The sequence below is a fragment of the Calliphora vicina genome, chromosome 5, assembly GCF_958450345.1.
Source record: "Calliphora vicina chromosome 5, idCalVici1.1, whole genome shotgun sequence".
Lineage (NCBI taxonomy): Eukaryota > Metazoa > Arthropoda > Insecta > Diptera > Calliphoridae > Calliphora > Calliphora vicina.
The window spans coordinates 63,650,974-63,672,945 of record NC_088784.1 but is presented as its reverse complement, the minus strand read 5'-3'; the positions used below and the strand labels follow the sequence as shown (position 1 = coordinate 63,672,945).

The 21,972-nt window shown below is 30.7% G+C and overlaps 1 protein-coding gene across 1 annotated transcript in view; it reads left to right on the top strand.

Moving 5' to 3' along the window:
- The window catches only part of LOC135961325 (serine-rich adhesin for platelets-like), an 86,326-nt gene extending 68,463 nt beyond the window's left edge, over positions 1 to 17,863 (top strand). The window contains exon 11 of the mRNA XM_065512821.1: positions 16,047 to 17,863. Within this exon, the coding sequence (XP_065368893.1) occupies positions 16,047 to 17,863 (1,817 nt within the window). The remainder of the gene's footprint in view (positions 1 to 16,046) is intronic.
- Positions 17,864 to 21,972: the final 4,109 nt, after the last annotated feature.

Here is a 21,972-nt window from a genome sequence, read left to right as displayed (position 1 = left end):
AGTCAAAAATTCATATACAAGTAAATATGTATATATTTTAAGTAAAAATAAGCTCTTATTTTAATATTTCTCAAAATACGTTTCTTGTTCTAGTGGCATGAGACACGTTAATGGCCTGGCGATTTTTCAATAACTTTAACATTTTTTGTGTTTTATATCTTATTAGAACGACAATTACGTACACATATCGATTCTTTTAAATTAAATTGCAAAAGTAATTATTTAATGGCAAAATTTTGACAAAAACTGAACAATTAGAAGAGTGAAATAAATGTCTAATTTCATATTTCTGGGTCCATTATTATAGAAAATGCAAAAGAAAGTTACCACTAAAGTCACCTTTTGTGAATTCAAATTCATTCAGAATCATGTGTGCCTAATTTCAAATTTTTAGGTTTATTATTATATAGTACCATTGATTATCAATTTTGAATTCGCACTCACTAAACCATAACCCGTCAAGTTTGAATTTTAAATTTGTATAGCCATTCCTATATTATCAACTAATTTTGTTTCTATAACAATTAATATTTAAAAATTATCACAAAACAGAAAAAAAAACGAAACCGCGGTTTTGAAATTCTTCGGTTTTTTGGAAACCCTAGGTCCGTTATTATAGTATATTCAAAAAAGTACCTATGAGAACAAAGAAAAAGTGCCATGAAGTATGGCCTTGAATTTTCACTCACTTGGGACCATTTCATATTTCTATGTCCATTATTGCAGAAAATTCATAATATATAAAAAGTACCAAAAAGGCCCCACTTGTGGTTTTCCACTCACTCCCATATAAGCTTAATTTCATGGTTTTAGGTAAATTGGTGAAGAAATTACAAAAAGTCGAATAAAGAAAAAGTACCAAAAAGTCTATCTCTAGAATTCTCACTCACTTAGGACCATATATGCTAAATATCATGTTTCTTAGTTCATTGTTATAGAAAATTCAAAAAAGTACCATTAGAATAAAGAAAAAGTACCAAAAAGTCTCCCCCTAGAATTCTCACTCACTTTAGAACATATACCATTAATTTCATACTTTTATGTCCATTATTACAGAAAATTCAAAAAAGTACCGCTACAATATATAAAAAGTACCAAAAATCAGGCACCTGTTACTCCGGTCCATATAACCTTTATTTCATGTTTCTAGGTTCATTGGTGAAGAAATTACAAAAAGTACCATTCGATTAAAGAAAAAGTACCAAAAAGTCTACCCCTAAAATTCACACTCACTTAGGACCACATATGCTTAATTTCAAGTTTCTAAGTCCATTGTCATATAAAATTCAAAAAGTACCATTAGATGAATAAAAAAGTACCTATAGTTCAGTTCTCACATTTTGGTACCTAAATATTGTACCCTATTCCTAACACAAACTTCACTCAGATATATATCAGCTAACTTTAATGCCGACAAGTGAAATAATTTAAAATATTAAAAAAAAGTACCATTAGGAGAAAAGTACCTAATGGTAGTTAATTTTTGTACGAATCCAGGAACCAATGTTAAAAAATTATCAAAATTGGCTTAATAATTTCAATAAAATGTATTTTCCCGATTTTATCCCCTTTTTGGTACCTTTTTATCCCCACTGCTTTGAAAAATTTAATTCAAATAAATTTCTGTATCGTGGTGGGAGCTCATAATAAAATATTCGTATGTCTATGTCAAATTATAGAAAAACATATTTTATGAAAAAGTACCAAAAATAAACACAATTATTATCCCTTAAGGGTTCGAATTTCCAAAAAGTACCAAACTTATATTTTTTATTTTTTGTTAATTAAAGAATATGATTTAAAATTTGTTTCTATGTTTATTGGTTTAAATGATACATAGGGTGCAAAAAAGTACCAAAATACAGTTTTTACCCGTTTTCTCCCCTAAAAGTTTCGAATTTCCAAAAAGTACGAAACACCTGTCAGCTTATTTTAAGTTTTTTTGTATCTTTATTAGTTTTGAAGATATAAGGTTACCGAATTTACCCGTTTTTTACCCCCTAAACGTTCGAATTTTCAAAAATCCCTTCTTATCGGATCGTTTTGGGGAGGGAGGAACCCACAGTTTAAATTTCGTGATTCTAGCTTCAGCCGTTTGGGCTGTACGATGATGAATCAGTCAGTCAGTCAGTCAGTCAGTCATTCAGTCAGTCAGTAACGTTACTCTTTTATATATATAGATGGTTTATTGTTAATTTTTTATCTTATGTTGCATTATTAGCAGTTATCTTAAATATATTGCGTTAAAAACTGACATATGGCATAAATGAATTCAAAATAAATTATTTTTATTAAAATGCAAAACCCTCTATCTTCATATTTCGTACACACACATTCCCAATAATGCAACATTTTAAAAACCTATTATATGTGAGATTCACTAGTTGCTTTAAAAAAATATTGTAGAATAACGCAAGTAATACGCGAATAAAATAGTTTTTTGGCTCTTCTGAAAAGTTGTGTTTTTTAAGATAGAGGGTTTTGAATATAGGCCCTCGTTATGAATCGTCCTGGCTACTAAAAACTAAAAAAATTATGTTCTCTTCATATAAAAATGTTTTGTTTAAACTTTCAATGTCGGTTAATTAAACCGGTTTTTTCGAGTCGGTTAACCGAAAAACCGGTTTTTTATAAAGTCAGATTTTTATAAACCCTATATTGAACCATGGATAATAAACTTTTACACAGTTGAAAGAATACTTTTACATTTTATTGATTTTGCGCAATATTTCTCTTACTTTAGTACTTTTACAACAAACGTAAACGAACACAGCTATTATTTCTCATTTTATTTTCATACACATCCATTTTATAGATTTTAAGTATGTAAGTACTTAAGTGAATTCTTTAATTCCTTTATTTTTACGCTTGTTGTCTGTTTTTGTTGTAAAACCTGGTGTGCTGAATGCACTATGGGATTAAAATGCTAATGAATTGTTGATACAATTTAAACAAATATTAAAGGTACATTTTTTCTAAATATTAAATTTGTATGAAAGATCGTTCCAGATTATTAAATCTTTGCTCACAAAAGGTTACAGTCATGTGCCGTTTCCATGCCAAAAATCTATGATTTAGGCTACGAAATGCTCCATCTTCCTCCGTATTCTACGGATTTAGCGCCGAGTGATAATTTCTTATATCCAAACCTGAAGAAATGTCTCTCAAAAATACCTATTTGATGACTTCGACAAATTTTTTTTTTTTTTTTGAAGGCATAAACAAATTAGAGAAACACAAAAACCTGAGTTTCATTCAAAAAGGCAGGGACTTTTTCACCCACCTCGTATTTGTCCAATGACAAAGTTAAATACCAAATTTGTTTAAATAATAAATTATGCGAGTCATAGTGCAAAATCAGTTATTATTCCGTTTTCGTTTGTTTTTTTTGCGTAACTCCATTTATTTATTTCCAAGCATTTTTCTTTGCAACAAATAATAAATACATTTATGACCATTTCTTTTTGTTTATTGTTTCATTGTTATTTCCCCCTGTTTATATTTCGCCCTAAAAAAAAGCTTACCCTTCATGAAATATGAAATATGTTTTCGCTAAGCAATTATTAAGAAATTTAACTTTATGACTGTCGAATTTAACTTTAAAAGGGACTGAAGTACAATGGAATTATTATGAGGGGGATTAAAAAAATCGTTTGCTTGACATACCTTGAATTAAGGTTTTGATTTTTTTTCTTTTCTTTTTCAGCTGAACAACAAATAGAAAATAAACAGACAATATTTTATTGCGTGCTCTTTATCGCAAATAATACTTTTACTTTTAAAACTTCTAATGTTTTATTGATAAGAAATAAGTATAAATTAAAGATTATATCTGCTTTGTTGCTATTAAATGACCGAAAGCTGACATAATTTTCTGATTGTCTGCAAAAATAAAAGTCTGTTTGTTAAATTAAAGGTATTAAAAGGATTTAAGTTGATGAAGGTGTACACACATTTTTTCTTGTGTTTCTTTGTATTGATTAAAGGGAGAATTTGTAATACTGAAAAGTAGTTACATATATTTTTTGTCCTTAATTAAAAGCAACAAACAAATTTAAAGAATTCATAGCATAGCTTTAGGATATTTGTCGCTATATTTTCAACATTATTAAATTATCTTAAGTGAACTAGTTCAAAAGCAGTTAATGCTTTAATGTGGTTATTTAAAAACAAATCCTATTTAAACAAAGTTTATGTTGAAATATCTAAATAAAACCAGCAAGCATGGACGATTACCCTAAGGCAGTACAAATATTTTAATTTCTTAAAATAAATGTCCTGTTATATATTGATTCATTATAAAAGTCAGAAATCCAAATATTTAATAAGGAATTCAAGAAAAACTAAATTCAAAATTTAAATTATTTAATCCACACGAAAGATATTTATTTAAAAACGGTAAATCTACAACCCACAAATATAACTGTTAAACAGTGCGATCTACAACCTAAATTTTTATTTTAAAGATGAAGTTATTGCCATTAGGGATATTATTACAACTTAACTTTAAGTTCTTAATAGTAAAAGTTAACTTTGCTTAACTATTGCTTAAAGTTAACTTTTACTATTGGGAACTTAAGGCAAGTTGTAATAATGGCCCTTAAAATGGTAACTTAGTACGTACTGTTAGCAAAATATGTCCCAAATAGTTTATAGGGCCCATACACAGCACCATATAATTGTGCAATCAAGTGCTTGTGCCAGCTGATTGACCGTGTATGAGCTTGTGGTGTGATTGTACCAGCTGCTGGTGCTTTATCAAAAATAGTTTGATATTTTTTTGATTGTATCAGCATGATTGAATCGTGTGTTGTAAAATTAGCTCATAAAATTAAAATCGTCATGGCATAAACATCAAAAAAATAAAAAAATTAAATATGAATGCTAAAGAAAAAATATTTTGGGGAGCATTTCTCGAACGTAAACAATGCCTAGCCTATGGAATGTTAAAAGTACGGAATGGTAGAACAATTAAAACAGGTGGACCAAGAAGCAGATAGAGAAAAAGTGGTAAAAAGAAATTTCGAACAAATTACAAGTTTTTCGACCAAAAAAGTGAAAAATCTGCTGCAGGAACAGATGATGTTTTTGAGTCTTCGTTGTGGTATTACGATAAACTCAATTTTTGGAAGATCAGGAATGTTCCAGAGAAGGAAAATGTACCATCATCACCTTCTGCGCTGATTGTCAATTCTTTTAGAAGTTTAATATGTTCTAGTTCCCCTTTGTTTTCTATCCATTTCTTTATCCAAATACGATTTTTTTGCTCATTTTTCGTTTTAGGATAATAGCATCAATAAGTGCACCACAAATTTTATCATTATTCATTATAACCGTTTCCACATAATTTTAAAAAAAAATTAATTTTGTACCCGCATGCTGGTGTATTGTGTGCTTCAAGCATAATTGCACAATCACTTGATTGCTCAATAACGATGGTGTTGTGTATGGGCCTTATTAGACAGCTATTTCTTCAATCTTTGGGAAAAAAAATATTAAAAAAAAATAAAAATTTTAATTTTTTTTTTTTCCTAAATCAAAAACTTTTTTGTCTTTTTTTCAAAAGAAAGCTTAGATATTTTTCTTGATGACATATTTGGTCGCTTAGTGGGATGCTAGTTCGATATATATCAAACTAAATGTTTTGCAACTCAAAACATACAATTTTTGACTTTTTTGCAAAATCAAAAACTTTGTTGACTTTTTTTCAAAATGGATGCTTTTGATACCCTTCACTTTCGTGAGAAGGGTATATATAAGTTTGTCATTCCGTTTGTAATTTCCACAATATAATTTTCCGATCCTATAAAGTATATATATTCTAGATCATTATAGATAGCGGAGTCGATTAAGCCATGTCCATCTGTCTGTTGAAATCAACTTTCCAAAGCCCCCAAATAACTTACATACACGATTCATACATCGATATCTCCGGAATTCCGGCTTGTTATTTAAAATTGAGAAAATCGGTCCACAAATGGCTGAGATAAAAGGAAAAAACCAGGACAACCTCGATTACAAAGTCATTAATATAGACAATATGGACATATAATGATAGATATTTCAAAGACCTTTGCAACGACGTATATAAGACCATAGTAAGTTGGACCTACAAGGGGTCTAAATCGCATTTTTCACCACAACTTCGCTAAATATTAAAAAAAAAATTAAATTTAAAAAAAAACTAGTAATAAAGTATGGTCGGTCAAGCCCGACCATATAATACCCTACACTAAGTAAAAGAACAAAAACATTTTTCTTTTAAAATTTCAATAATTTATATTTTTGTGTGATTTTCGGAAGTGTGCCTTATATAGGGGCTATGACCAATTATGGACCGTTCACCATGAAATTAGGTCGAGTGATTTGTGTCTATATGAAAGTTAACTATGTTGAATTTTGTGTGTATAGCAACATTTTTAAGCGGTTTATGCACGTTAAAGTGATTTTCGGAAGCGGGTCTCTATGGGAGCTATGACTAATTATGGACCGATCGTAACAAAATTTGGTGACATGAATTTTGTGTATATAAAACTTATTTGGAGCGTAATTTATGTAGATACATATATAAATTAAACATTTATGACCGATAAAGTCCAATTTCGAGAGGACATTTGTATGGGGGCTAGGTGAAATAATTTACCGATTTAATTTTTTGGGCCTTGGGCCCAAAAAATTATATGTACCAAATTTTATCGAAATATCTTAAAAATTGCGACCTGTACTCTGCGCACAAGGTTTACATGGACAGCCAGCCAGCCATCCAGCCGACCAGACTGACGGACGGACGGACATCGTTTAATCGACTCAGAAAGTGATTCTAAGTCGATCGGTATACTTTAAGGTGGATGTTAGACTGATATTTTTGGGCGTTACAAACATCTGCACAAACGCATTATACCCTCCCCACTATGGTGGTGTGGTGGGATGCGAGTGGGATATATATCAAAATACATCGGAAGACATCGATTTTAAAAGTTGGTTCACTTGACATGAAATCCCCATAGCGTAATTCCCCACATGAAACTGTAATATTCCATAATGACAAAGCTCAGCGATGTGTTTCAATTTGGAAGTTTTGTCCAAACCGTGCCCCGTCCGACTAATATATGGTTCGATTGGTGCAGAACAGAGTATCCGAAATCGGCTTGATTCGTTCTTGGTCTCAAATGTTGCCAGAGTGATGGAAAGAAAAGTAGAATAATAGTTTTTTATCTATTGACCTTTAATTGCGTCATTTATCAGGATTTAACAATCATTGCAAACACAATTAGGTTAATAAAAGCTAGTTCCCTAATCTTTTTAATTTGTAATACAAAATTAAACTAAACTAAATATAATAATTAGATTTTTAAGTTGAAATCTAAACATTGACATTAACCTCAAGAATAACTATCAAGAATTTGACTTAAAAGCCATTCATTAATTAAGGCTGTGACATGTCTAAAGGCCTTAATGGAACTCTATTTACGTGTAAACTTATCCACAATTGATACAAAGTATTTATTAGTTCTATCATCAGTTTTCATACAAATTTGCGGTTTTTACTACTTAATTGCTAAATAACCATTGTGTGCAATTAAAACATTGTGTATTTATGGTGATTTGTAATTGCAGCCATATAGTGGACGAGGGGTATTTATGTATCAGAATACAAATATTTTTCAAATCACACATTTGTGTTTATTTAATATGCATAGCGAATTAACAAAATAATGTTGACATAAGTTAGAAAGTTATAGTGAAAGTTAAGGTTGCACATAATGTTACATACATTGTAACCGAAAGCAATATGAATAGCGAGTTGTGTCAATTTTGAACTGGGAAAGAGGTTAAAACATTATACTTTTTTTAAATTAAAATCCAAAAATCCAAAACTTTATCAATTTCAAAATATAGATATTTAAAGCCTATTGTTAATTGTAATACAGATAGTCTTGTGGAATCTTTAATTTCCATGTTTTTTGCAAGTTGAACTATGCTAATGTTCATACATCATATCCACAATTCCTCAGCAAATATTTCACTGTGTTACACAACGACCAGATAAATATTCATTCGCTGTATACTGTGAAGGTTGAACAAAATAACAAATTGTTTGAAAACGTAAATGTTGACAATGACAATTTATTCATTAATTTTTGAAAGGGAGGAAAGGTATTGCTGTTATTTACACCAGTTACATTCGTAATAATCGGTCATAGTCAATCACCCAGTCAAGTTGACAGTGTACTTTAATATATTGTTTTCCACCCTTGCCACCTTCAGTAAAGGTTGTAGTAAAACTACATTTTGTGTTTGCAAAGACAATACATATTGTTACGAAATTGTATTTGAATTCAAATAGAACGGTTTCTAACGGCTGGTTTCAAGTTGCATCATGTTTCTCAACATTTCTATTTCTGGAAACTTGTAATTGTGGACAATCTTGCTTACCGGCCGATTTACAGCAGTTAACTTAACTGTGGACATTATTAACATATCTTTGGATATTATTAACATAGCTGTGGAACATACAACATTGAATGAGAGCTTTGAGGTAATCATAGTAGAAACAGAACTGTCATGAAGCTACTGGAAGGAAGATGTGTATAATTAGATGCTATTCGAAGTTATATCAACCCTATTACCAGTGTATACTTGTACATTAAAAGAAAGTTGTGTAAATTTTAATAAATAAAGAGCTGTTACAAAAATGTAACAGTATGCATGTATCCAAGCAAAAACTTTGTAATGATTGCAATTACTCAATAACTTACTTTTCAACGACTACTCCAAATTGGTGACTATGAGTGCCAAACACTGCCCTATACACTAAGAAACCACAACCGATTACAGCTGTGTTTCACTTAATATTGTTCACCCTGTATGTGTTTAAGTTGAATATTACATAAGTTTGCACTAGTTAAACATGCATAAACATGTTTAACTTAAGCAAACAAAGTGTTTTCAATGTGTGTTAAATATTTAATGAAAATTATTTGAATTTAATGACCATAATAAAACATAATATGTAGTTAAAAATTTACAAACGTATTAAAATAAACTTTAAATTAATTATCAAAGGATTACAAAACTAATTTTATATTTCCATACAAAATGTCTTTAACAAATATTTGTTAATTTTTAGAATATTTTTTTGTAAATGGATGTTAAATTTTAATTAAACATTTTTAGTTAATTCCTTTTATAATTGTATTAGAAAACACAGATACATATAATTGACAGGTTGTAAATTCATTTTCAATATATTAATTACACAGGTCAACAGCAATAAAAGGCTTCACTAACCACTATATAGATTTGATTCATCAAGAATGGTACAAATTTTTAATTTTATGGATAGATTTTTTTTAAATTTTTTTTTCTAAAACTTCGAATTTTTGTAAATGTTTCTCCACATAATTTATGATAACTCAAAATTAATATTATTGAAGTAGACTTAAAAAAGTTCAAATTTAAACTTAAAAAAAGTTCCAATTTAACCTTTAATCTGTTTATATATTGCGTTTTAATCCGCTCAGTAGTTTCGGAGTTATAATAACAAATTTAAGCAAAAAATATACATATTTTTTACGTGAAAATATAAAATTTTTTTGTTTTAAAAAACTTATGAAAAACCGTAAATAGCATAAATTGTCCAGGTTTATTGCTTTATCGTAAACCCAAATATAATAGCAACTAAATCATAAAAATCGATTGATTTTTTTTGAATTTATTCACAATTAAGTGAATTCGATCATTTTCACAAAATTTAACTTTTTTGTTTGATATACATAAAATTCAGTAGTTAATGTTCTTCTTTCGATTGATTGAATAATGAAAACATTTTCCCCATGCTATGTACAAAATTTCACAAATATATTAAGGGTCCTCATGTAAACGCTTAAAAGCCTCGCAAACTGTGCAATCTGTGCATTTTTACACTCTCGCAAATGAAATGTCAAAAAATGTATGGAAATTCGTTTGCACAACTCCGATAAGTTTGCGCGACAATTTAGACTCGCAAATTTGAATTTATTGTGCATTTGATGAATCAGCTGCTTTTGTTTACTTTTATTTATAAGTAGGGGGCGGATTTTCATGCATATTATTGGAAAATATGCGCCTAAAATATGCTTAAAAAATGACCTAAAAATTTAAAAAATATGCACTTGTATTTTTTTCCCAGAAACATAAAATAACTAACTATGGATGGAGCAATGTTCAAAAAATTTAAATTTAACAAGGAATTAAATAGTTAAAGTTTTAAAATTATAATTGTTCTTCTGACAAAACGATGGATATATTGATTATAAGATCTTGGTATGAATACTTGTTTAAAGCCATAATCTTTAGAGGATCTATCTTGCGACTTGCCTTTTAAAATCATCAATATTTTGATCGTGCTGTAAAGTAGCATCCAACCATATTCTAATAACCCAGCAGGTAAGCAAGTAAGAATTAAATGTATCCCTTATAGACAGTAACCCCCGTATTCATAAAAAAATTTTAAATTTAAACAATGTTTTAAAGCAAAATTTCCACACAAAATTTGATTTTAAAACGTTGTTTAATTTAAAATTCGTTTATGAATACGGCCTTAAATGTTTATTATGTCTGATAACTTGGCTGATACGTATGTGGTTACTTTATATATCGCATGTAATCTAGCATAAAGGCAATAGTCCCTTGTGCGTATCTAAGAAATCTATAGTGCAGTAACTTTAAACGTTAATTGTGTACTGCACGTAGCTAGTTATGTAACTAGTTGTCACCCTAAATGGCAGATAAAATCACTAGTTCAGTAGAGTCTCCTAGAACTGCTGGGAAATGACTGTCAGGAGTGGTAACTGTGTATGTGAAGTTACAAAATCTTTCGATAACGAAATCTCTAATACATCGAAATTGAAATGAAAACAAATATGAATGTTTCCGATACATTTAATGAATTTTTGATACATAAAAAACTCTTAACTTTTTTGAAGTAAAATGTTTTGAAATTATAATTTTTAATTGCTGATAGAGAAGTGAAGAAAACTTAATGCAAGTTTCTTGATGTCGAAAGCAGTTTGTCGACAACTTTTGATGCTATTTCTATAACAAATTCAACAAAAAAACTTTTTGTCCAGACAATAAGTTGCCCTTTGACGACAAAAAATATTAAAAACTTGAATAATATGAATGTAAATATGCATTTTGAAGTTAAATATAACAAAATATGCATTATCAATAAAATATGCAAAAATATGCCCTAACAAATCGCTGCCATTTTACAGCAAAATGTGTGATTCGGATAGATAATTAGTCTACATTGTATTTAGACGTTCGAGAAAAAACATGCATCTGCATATAAATCCGCCCCCTATTTATAAGAAATAAAAATCAAATAAAATATAAAAATTTTGTGCATGTGAAAATTGTGTAACTTTGGAACAGAATGATTGTATTAAATGACATTGTGTATGAAAACATTAACCAACAGCTAGAACATAAACAAAGTCCTCCAAACTATGTATACCACCGTTTGTTCCAAAGATTTTTAACTTTCATTCAACATTTTAAAATTAAAATTTATACAATTTGAAAAAAAATTATTAAAGCTTTTGTTGAATTTATGTATTTTTATTTGACAAATATAAATTTTCTGTATAAACTTGCACAAAATTGAAAAGGTAGGTTCATGAAACATGTCGCGCAAATTTGCCCATTTGCACAAATGGGAAACTTAAGCGTTTAAATGAGTACCCTTATTGTGTTTCAATCGGCTGAGTAGTTTCGGAAAAAATATATTTTTTATGTAAAAATATCCAATTTTTTTTTGTTTTAAAAAAATCATGAAAAATCGAAAATGAGAAAAATTGTTTAGATTTATTGCTTTATCGAAAAGCCACATATAATAGGCACAAAATAAGATATCGATTATAAAAATCGATTGATGTTTTTTTGAATTTATTCACATTTAAATGAATTCGCTTATTTTCAGAAAATTACATGTACGTACAAGCGTGTTCAGTGTACATTTACATGTGTTTTGTTTTTGTTAAAATTTTTGTTTCAACAACAAAACACATGTAAAATTTACACTCAAAGAACAAACTTGTAAGCATTTAATTGTGAATAAAGTAGGAAATAATCAATCGATTTTTATGAGCGATAACTCATTTTGTTCCTATTATGTGGCTTTTCGATAATGTAATAAATCTGAAAAATTTCTGCCGATTTCGATTTTTCATGAGTTTTTTAAAACAACAAAATGTATTTTTGTAAAAAATATATTTTTTGCTTCAATTTGTTATTATAACTCCGAAACTACTGAGCAGATGGAAACGCAGTATATATGTAAAATTTTGTACATAGCATGTGGGCAATATTTTCAAAATTCCGTCAATCGACAGAAGATTATTAACTACTCAATTTTATGTATATCAAAATGATAATACATTTGTTCTGATAGTTCAGTATCGATTAATTGATGTCCGTCCGCTTGTCCTTCCATTCATTAACTCGATCCATTAATTCAATATTTTTCGTTATATGTATATTAGACCGTCTCAGTTTTTATACTTTTTTCGAAATTCCTTCATGAACATCGATTTTCTTAATGTACTCTAAAAACCAAGAATTTTGGTGTATAACACTTCAGATTTTCAAATACAAATTTATCATTTTTTTTAATTTTTGCTTACCTTCTCTTATTTACTGTCAATGCAGTATGGTAGGAAATTTTAAAATGAAGATTTTGATGTAAATAACAGTAGCATTCGGTTAAGAAAAACTGCAGTTTTAGTTAAAATTATGAAATTACTAAAGTTGTTTATTTGTAAATTTGCATCAATTTCATAAATACATTAATATAAAGTAAGAAGAGATTAATGTTGGTTTTTTATTTTTTCAAATTTGTTAAAATTGTACTTTGGTTGCAGTTTGGATGCATTTTGGGAAAATGCTAAAAAGACTTGAATCAAATCATTTTGCTGTCTGTTTTCCATCACTACACAGTGGGGCAGAATCAACATTTTTTGGAAATAAATCATGCATTTCTAAACGGCTGGTCCGATCGGGATACAATTTAACATAAGGGTAGCCAGGAGTATTCGAGTTTAATCTTTTAAAATGCGCCCTACAAATGCTCCAGGGACGGCGCTATGGGGCTCAAAGTAGGGTACCATCAACTTGTAAAATTTTTAAACACGTTCCATTTCTTGTTTCCCATCTGATTTTTGGAAAGCGCTTGGCTAGGTCTTGAAAAACATGTTTACATATGCTATTTGTCTCTTACAATTTCCGAGTTATACGCATTTCAAAATTGAAATTTTAAAATTTTGCCATACCTTGGTCCGCTTTTTTAAAAATATAGGTAGTACTTTTGGACCGAATGGAATCGATTTTTTTTTGTTAGTTAGACAACTAAATCGCCAATAATATACAAAAGATGTTAGAGCAATTATGGATCCAAAAATAAACGATTTTCAATTTAAAAATAGTAGATTTTTGCTGTTTTTTGGGCGAAAAGGTGACTTAAGTCTTTCTTTTAAAACAAAAAAAAAACTTTCTTTAAGAACATATAAAAATTGTTTGTGTTTTTGTAAAGTATGTTTACGAAGAACATTTTGATATAAAAACAAGTAAGAAAGTATGGTCGGTCAAGCCCGACCATATAATACCCTACACCAAGTAAATGAGTAAAAATATTTTTCTTTTAAAATATCAATAATTTATATTTTTGAGTGATTTTCGGAAGTGGGCCTTATATGGGGGCTATGACCAATTATGAACCGATCGCCATAAAATTAGGTCGTGTGATTTATGTCTATATTAAAGTTAATTATGTTGAATTTTGTGTGTATACCAACATTTTTAAGCGATTTATGCACGTTAAAGTGATTTTCGGAAGCGGGTCTATATGGGAGCTATGACTAATTATGGACCGATCGTAACAAAATTTGGTGACATGAATTTTTTATATATAAAACTTAATTGGAGCGAAATTTGTGTACATACATTGATAAATTAAACATTTATGACCGATAAAGTCCAATTTCGAGGGGACATTTGTATGGGGGCTAGGTGAAATAATGGACCGATTTCAGCCAGTTTCAATAGGCTTGGTCCTTGGGCCGAAAAAGTAATATGTACCAAATTTGATCGAAATATCTTCAAAATTGCGACCTGTACTCTGCGCACAAGGTTTACATGGACAGCCAGCCAGCCAACCAGACGGACGGACGGACGGACGGACATCGTTTAATCGACTCAGAAAGTGATTCTAAGTCGATCGGTATACTTTAAGGTGGGTGTTAGACTAATATTTTTGGGCGTTACAAACATCTGCACAAACGCATAATACCCTCCCCACTATGGTGGTGTAGGGTATAAATATGTCCTATTTTTCGACTATGCTGTCCCTATGCCCTTCGGAATTTGACCTATTTTTTATCAAAATTTCAAATTTGGACCACATGTTCTATAATCCCAAAGCTGGGATCAGAACACGGAAAGCAGCCTTGGAAAACCCCATGTGTTCCCAATTTAACCATAAAGTATTTTCCCAGCCCCGATGGAAATGTAGGCCCTATTGGCAAAATTGAAAAAAATACCATTTTTGGGATTTTCGGTCCAATTTTTAGAAATTGTGGGATTCCCTTTAACCGTCTTTCAAAAATATTACACTTTTAAAGCGGATGCCATTTCGTCCAACAAAAGTACAATTTTATCAAATTTGAAAAAATAAAAAACCAACATCAATCTCTGTATTATAAAATCTGAATTTGTAATGCTATGAATAAAAAACCATCGAACAAAATGGCAATGTTACTTTAAGAAACATTTAGGAAATTGAATTAGCTTTCTAATGCATGTAAAGTTCAAATCCGTTATGAACTGCTTAAATTAGAAGCAAATTACTAAATCAAGATTTTTTAATTTTTTGGAAAAAATGCATTTTGCCTAAAAACACGAAAAAGCGATTTGAGAGACCACTTCCCGTTCATCCATATTTAAGTGTTATACACCAAAATTCTTGGTGTTTAGAGTAGATTAAGAAAATCGATGTTCATGAAGGAATTTCGAAAAAAAATTAAAAGTGAGACGGTCTAAATCCCGGGATTTTCCGGGATCGGGATTTCCCGAATCCCGGGATTTGTGAAAAAGAATCCCGGGATTTTTCGGGATTAACAAATCCCGAAATTTTATGAGATTTTTTATATTTTAGGAAGATTTATAAAGCACCCGAAATACTTAGAAAGCTAAATTTCAGCATATTTATAATACTAATCTCGCTTCAAATCCAAACGCAGCCAGATTTTTTCATTTCAATCAGGGAGCAGCACGTATCCCTTGCATTGACAGGCTTTTACACAATTTACACTTTTACGAAATTTATGTTCAAGTTATTTTCTGAAGGGGACTAGGGGCAAATGTAGCCCGATTTCCGCAGTACTCTACAGTATAATTTCAGAGTATTTACAACTTATTTTGTGCAAAATTTTATAAGGATTGCCGCATAATCAATATATTTATGACTGCTCAAACAGTACTCCGGGGGACAATTGTATGGAGCTAGGGGAAATCATGGACCATTTATTTTAATTTAATGCATTAGTTTTTGATTTATATTTTTACTTAAATATATTAATGAAATTAATAGTTTTTATTGTTGAATTTGATGTTTTTGACGTTTAACTAAAATCCCGAAGTCCCGAAAAATCCCGAAATCCCGAAAAATCCCGGTATCCCGAAAAATCGAAAAATCCCGGGATTTACATTTCTAAAATCCCGAATCCCGGGATTTGTAAAACCCAGTCCCGTTTTTCATCCCTAGTATATAGTGTATAATATGGCCGGCCTTGATTGAATTTATTTTATTTCATATTACTTTTATATCCTGAATCTTCTGTGTCAGAATATAATTAATTTTAAGGTTTTTTTCTGTCATTTATCATCAACATACAGCAGTTTAAATTTGCATACAACTTACAGTGTGTTACTTAAAGTGTTTTTTGCTTTAACTCTCTATAGCCGTCACATATATAAAACCTTCATTTATTCTTGAAATTTTCTTGCAGAAAACAAACTATCTGACCAAGAAGCTTTGGAGGAAGTACGACAATTGAGTATGCAATTGCAACGTATACAGGAAATGGCTCCACCCAAGGGTGTTGCTGTGATGACAATTTCCAGTCTATTGGATGGCTTAAAAACTCCCAGTAGCATGGTAATGGTAGCAGCTGCAGCTGCAGCCGCACAGGGAGCAGGCAGAAGTAGTCTAGGTGGAAATCAATTAACTGTACGTCCACAAAAGCCGGAAGCACTACCACTGCTATCCTTGAATACAGAAATGCAAAAATATCAACAGCAACAACAACTACAAGTGCCACATAAAACGATGAAAACGACGACGACAACGACAACAAATAACAATGTTGCAGCAATGAAAACAATACCAGCCATAACATTGCCGTCCACCCAGGTTACAGTTACAACATCAACACCAACGCCCACGAAAGTTACCAGCGCCACTGGACGATGGGAGGAGAAGGCTGTAAATACGGAAATAGTTGGCAACTGCATAGCGGAACAAGAGCTTATAAAACAGCAGCAGCAACAACAAGAACATATCATATGCCGACGTTGCTATGAGAAATGTAGAGATCAATTGCATCACACTGACTCTCCCGCCAAACTCAATAAATGCGAAATATTGGGTTCGCCCCAACAAGAGGGCAGTATTAGTTTTAAAAATATTAAATTAGATTGTATGTGCTCCCAATCGGATGATCTGGATCAGCTAACGGAGCAGGAGCAACAACAGCAACAGCAAACAATAAGAAGAATAACAAAACGTACCGCAGCTACCAATACACCACCCAGTACAACACGCAAACGAACAGGACAAACGGCAGCGGCGAAGCCAACATTGCATCATAGCCAAGATGCTAAGGCTTGGAGTTCTGTTAGTTTACCCGGTGATGAGAGTCACTGTAGAGCCGCAAGCAAACCCCTTAGCCATATGGGACAACACCAGCAACAGCAACAACAAATTTGTGATAATTGTAAAAATAAATTTAAAAGAAAAGAAGCTTTGGGAAAAGCAACAGCAGCTGGTAGAAAACAACAGCTGCAGCAGCAACAGCAACATAGAAAATTAAGTAGATTAAGCAGTAAATGTAATAAATTAATAGCAGATATTGAAAATTCCAAAGGAGCAGCAGCAACTCCTAAATCATTGCTATCATGCAAGCCTGCAACAAATGCAACGACTTCAGATAAAACTTCCACAAAACAAAAACAACAGCAACAAACACATGACTGTGATGAAGAAACTCAATATTCCACCGATGACATAATTTTTTACACAACCACTGATACCAGTGACAATGATGATGATGATGACGACGACGAAGATGAGGATGACGACGATGAGACTGAAGATGATGAAAATGCCAATGCCATCAGAGATGATGACTTATCATCCAGTTTATCGCACAGTAAAAGTGAAACCCGGGTGCCGCTAAAGCCCCACCACACAGCCACCATAGAACTTAAGTGCATATCATTATCATTGGGCAACATAACAACGACCAGTGCGGCAACAACAACATCATCCACTTCCTCCACATCACAGCCGGAATCAATAAAATCCAAAAATGCCTTATTAGAACCAAACACCACCAGCACCACCACGATACAGTTGACAACGACAGCGCTACCATCAGCATCCTCGACTCAGTCGCCGCAACATTCATCACAACCACCACCACAACCATCACAACAGCCAACAAATGGTTCCAATGGCAGCAGCAATGGCAAAGCCAAACGTCCTGACAAACTGGTTTTAAATTTAAATGATCGTTCCAAATTTACCAAAGAAGTATCCGTCTGAGGTAGTAAAAATAATCATTTTTGGTTTCAATTATTATAAGACAATTAATGTTATTTTATAGTTATACTCCATTACATTAAGTATTTCTATTAAGTTGATAATGTTTATTTTTAAATAAGAATAAAAAGAACCATACAAAATACAATATGTATTAGCGTGAAATGTATGTAGCCTTAAGATATAGATTTATTTAAATTTATGGAATTTTCCCAGTTGGATTTACTTCTTCTAAACAAGTTTGCTTTGAAACATAAAAGATAATTTTCCATTGCACAGTTGAGGAGAATCAACACATTTTGGAAAAAAATCTGCCATTTCTAACAGGCTAATACAAATGCAATGAAATTTCACATACACGCAGAGAAAAAACATGTGCTAAATATTATAATAAATTTCTTTTCAAAATTTTGAGCAAAATAATTCGTTAATTTAAAACTAATAGATATTCAAATCGATAATATTTGTTGGTCAACAGAACTATGGGAAAATTCGCAGTAAACATAAATAACACAGATCAACAGCAAAAAAGGCTTCACTAATCGCTATATGGATTTGATGCATCATGGTTACCTAAGTACAAAAATGGTAAAATTTTTGAATTCAATGGATAGATTTTTTTAAAAATTTTTTTCTAAAATTGTGAATTTTTTTAGATGTTTGTCCACATAATTTATGATAACTCAAAAAGGCTTAGTCCGATATTATTGAAGTGAACTTAGAAAAGTTCAAATTTACATAACCTTTAATCTGCTTATATATTACGTTTTAATCGTCTCAGCAGTTTCGGAGTTATAATAGCAAATTGAAGCAAAAAATATATTTTTTACGCGAAAATAGCAAATTTTTTTTGTTTTAAAAAACTCATGAAAAATCGAAAACGGCAGAAATTGTTCAGGTTTATTGCTTATCGCAAATCCAAATATAATAGCAACAAAATGAGATATTGAAGATATAAATCGATTGATTATTTTCGAATTTATTCACAATTAAGTGAATTCGCTCATTTTCATAAAATTAAACGTTTTTGTTTGATATACATAAAATTCAGTAGTTAATGTTGTTCTTTCGATTGATTGATTGAATAATGAAAACATTTTCCCCATGCTATGTACAAAATTTCACAAATATATTGTGTTTCAATCGGCTGAGTAGTTTCGGAAAAAATATATTTTTTATGTAAAAATATCCAATTTTCTTTTGTTTTAAAAAAATCATGAAAAATCGAAAACAGCAGAAATTGTTTAGATTTGTTACTTTGTCGCAAAGCCACATATAATAGGAACAAAATCAGATATCGACCATAAAAATCGATGGATCACTTTCGAAATTATTCACAATTAAGTTAATTCGCATATTTTCAGAAAATTGTATGTGCGTACACAGTCGTGTACTTTGAGTGTACATTTTACATGTGTTTTGTTTTTGTTAAAATTTTTGTTACAATAACAAAACACATGTAAAATTTACGCTCAAAGGACACGCTTGTACGCCCATACAATTTTCTGAAAATAAGCGGATTCACTTTATTGCGAATAAATTCGAAAATAATCCATCGATTTTTATGATCGATATCTCATTTGGTTCCTATTACATGTGGCTTTGTGATAAAGCAACAAATCTAAACCTTTTCTGCCGTTTTCGATTTTTCGTGATTTTTTTAAAACAAAAAAAAATGATATTTTCACATAAAAAATATATTTATACCCTACACCACCATAGTGGGGCGGGTATTATGCGTTTGTGCAGATGTTTGTAACGCCCAAAAATATTAGTCTAACCTTAAAGTATACCGATCGACTTAGAATCACTTTCTGAGTCGATTAAACGATGTCCGTCCGTCCGTCCGTCTGGTTGGCTGGCTGGCTGGCTGGCTGGCTGGCTGGCTGGCTGGCTGGCTGGCTGGCTGGCTGGCTGGCTGGCTGGCTGGCTGGCTGGCTGGCTGGCTGGCTGGCTGGCTGTCCATGTAAACCTTGTGCGCAGAGTACAGGTCGCAATTTTGAAGATATTTCGATCAAATTTGGTACATATTACTTTTTCGGCCCAAGGACCAAGCCTATTGAAACTGGCTGAAATCGGTTCATTATTTCACCTAGCCCCCATACAAATGCCCCCTCGAAATTGGACTTTATCGGTCATAAATGTTGAATTTTTCTATGTATCTACACAAATTTCGCTCCAAATAAGTTTTATATATACAAAATTCATGTCACCAAATTTTGTTACGATCGGTCCATAATTAGTCATAGCTCCCATATAGACCCGCTTCCGAAAATCACTTTAACGTGCATAAATCGCTTAAAAATGTTGGTAAACACATAAAATTCAACATAGTTAACTTTAATATAGACATAAATCACACGACCTAATTTTATGGTGATCGGTCCATAATTGGTCATAACTCCCATATAAGGCCCACTTCCAAAAATCACTCAAAAATATAAATTATTGATATTTTAAAAGAAAAATATTTTTACTCATTTACTTGGTGTAGGGTATTATATGGTCGGGCTTGACCGACCATACTTTCTTACTTGTTTTTGCTTCAATTTGTTATTAGTACTCCGAAACTATTGAGCCGATTAAAACGCAATAAAACAGGTGGCGCAAAAGTAATCCTCCTATCAGAAAATGCTAAAAATTTTGCGATTGGCCCCTAATGTCAGTTCTGTTTTGACATTTGTGTAGTAAACACATGCGAAATACACGTTAATAAACAATGTTGCACTACACTGCTACAGAACGCGGAATATTGCTGACTATTTATTTGACAAATAATTTTTTTAATTACAGCCAACAAAAACATCGGAAGTTTACTTTTGCGCCACCTTGTACATGTGAAAATTTGTACATAGCGTGGGGAAAATGTTTTCAATATTCAATCAATCGAAAGAAGAACATTAACTACTCAATTTTAAGTATATCTAACATAAAAGTCAAATTTTGTGAAAATGAGCAAATTCACTTAATTGTGAAAAAAATTGAAAAGAATCAATCGATTTTTGTCTCCAATATTGCATTTTGTTGCTATTATATGCGGCTTTGCGACAGATTAATAAACCTGAACAATTTCTGCAGTTTTCGATTTTTCATGAGTTTTTTAAAACACAAAAATTTGGTATTTTCATGTAAACAATATATTTTTTGCCTTGATTTGTTATTATAACTCCGAAACGACTGAGCCGATTAAAACATAATATATAAACGGATTAAAGGCTATGTAAATATGAATTTTTCTTAGTTTACATCAATAATATCGGACTAACCCTTTTTGAGTTATCATAAATTATGTGGAGAAACATCTAAAAAAATTCTCAATTTTAGAAAAAAGAATTAAAAAAAAATCTATCCATAGAATTAAAAAATTTTACCATATTTGTACTACTAGAACCACAAAACATCGAAAATATGTAGTGGTTTAAAAAGCCTCCAAAATGTTTTCCTTTTTGTTGCTGTGTAATTTTTGTTGATCAACGGAATTATGGGAAAATTCGCAGTCAATGTATTTTATATAAACTTATTTCAATAATTTTAATTAAAATTTAATAACTAGTTATTATTTACAAATCAATTTTATTTATAAAATCAATTTACCATTCTTTTATTTATTCAAATTTATATATTATAATTTGAGACATTTTAAAATCTAACACTTCTTTAACAATGAAAAATCTATTTACAGTTAAAGGGAAAATAAAAACAAATTTATGCAGCTTGTAATGAGCCCCAAGGTGCATAAATTGAAAACAAAACAGAAAAAAACTGATTAAAAATAAAGTAAAAGTTTACATTGTTTAACAAGTGTTGAAACATTTCAAACAATATAATATTAAATTTGTTTTATTATTATTTTTTATTTGTTTAATGTTTATTTGCATATTTAGTGTTAGTTTTGTTGGTAAACAACATGATATAACAAAATACCAAACAAGTTTTACATATGCTTGCAACTGTATACAAAAAAAAAACAAAGCATATTTAAAGGATTCACAGTTTTAAAAATAACTAAAACATACTTTCAGGCATTTGTTATAATGTAATGTAAAGTAAACACAACTAATGAAAGTATGTTAAAGGTATTTGCTTAAATTTTAGTTTAGCTGGAATAATAT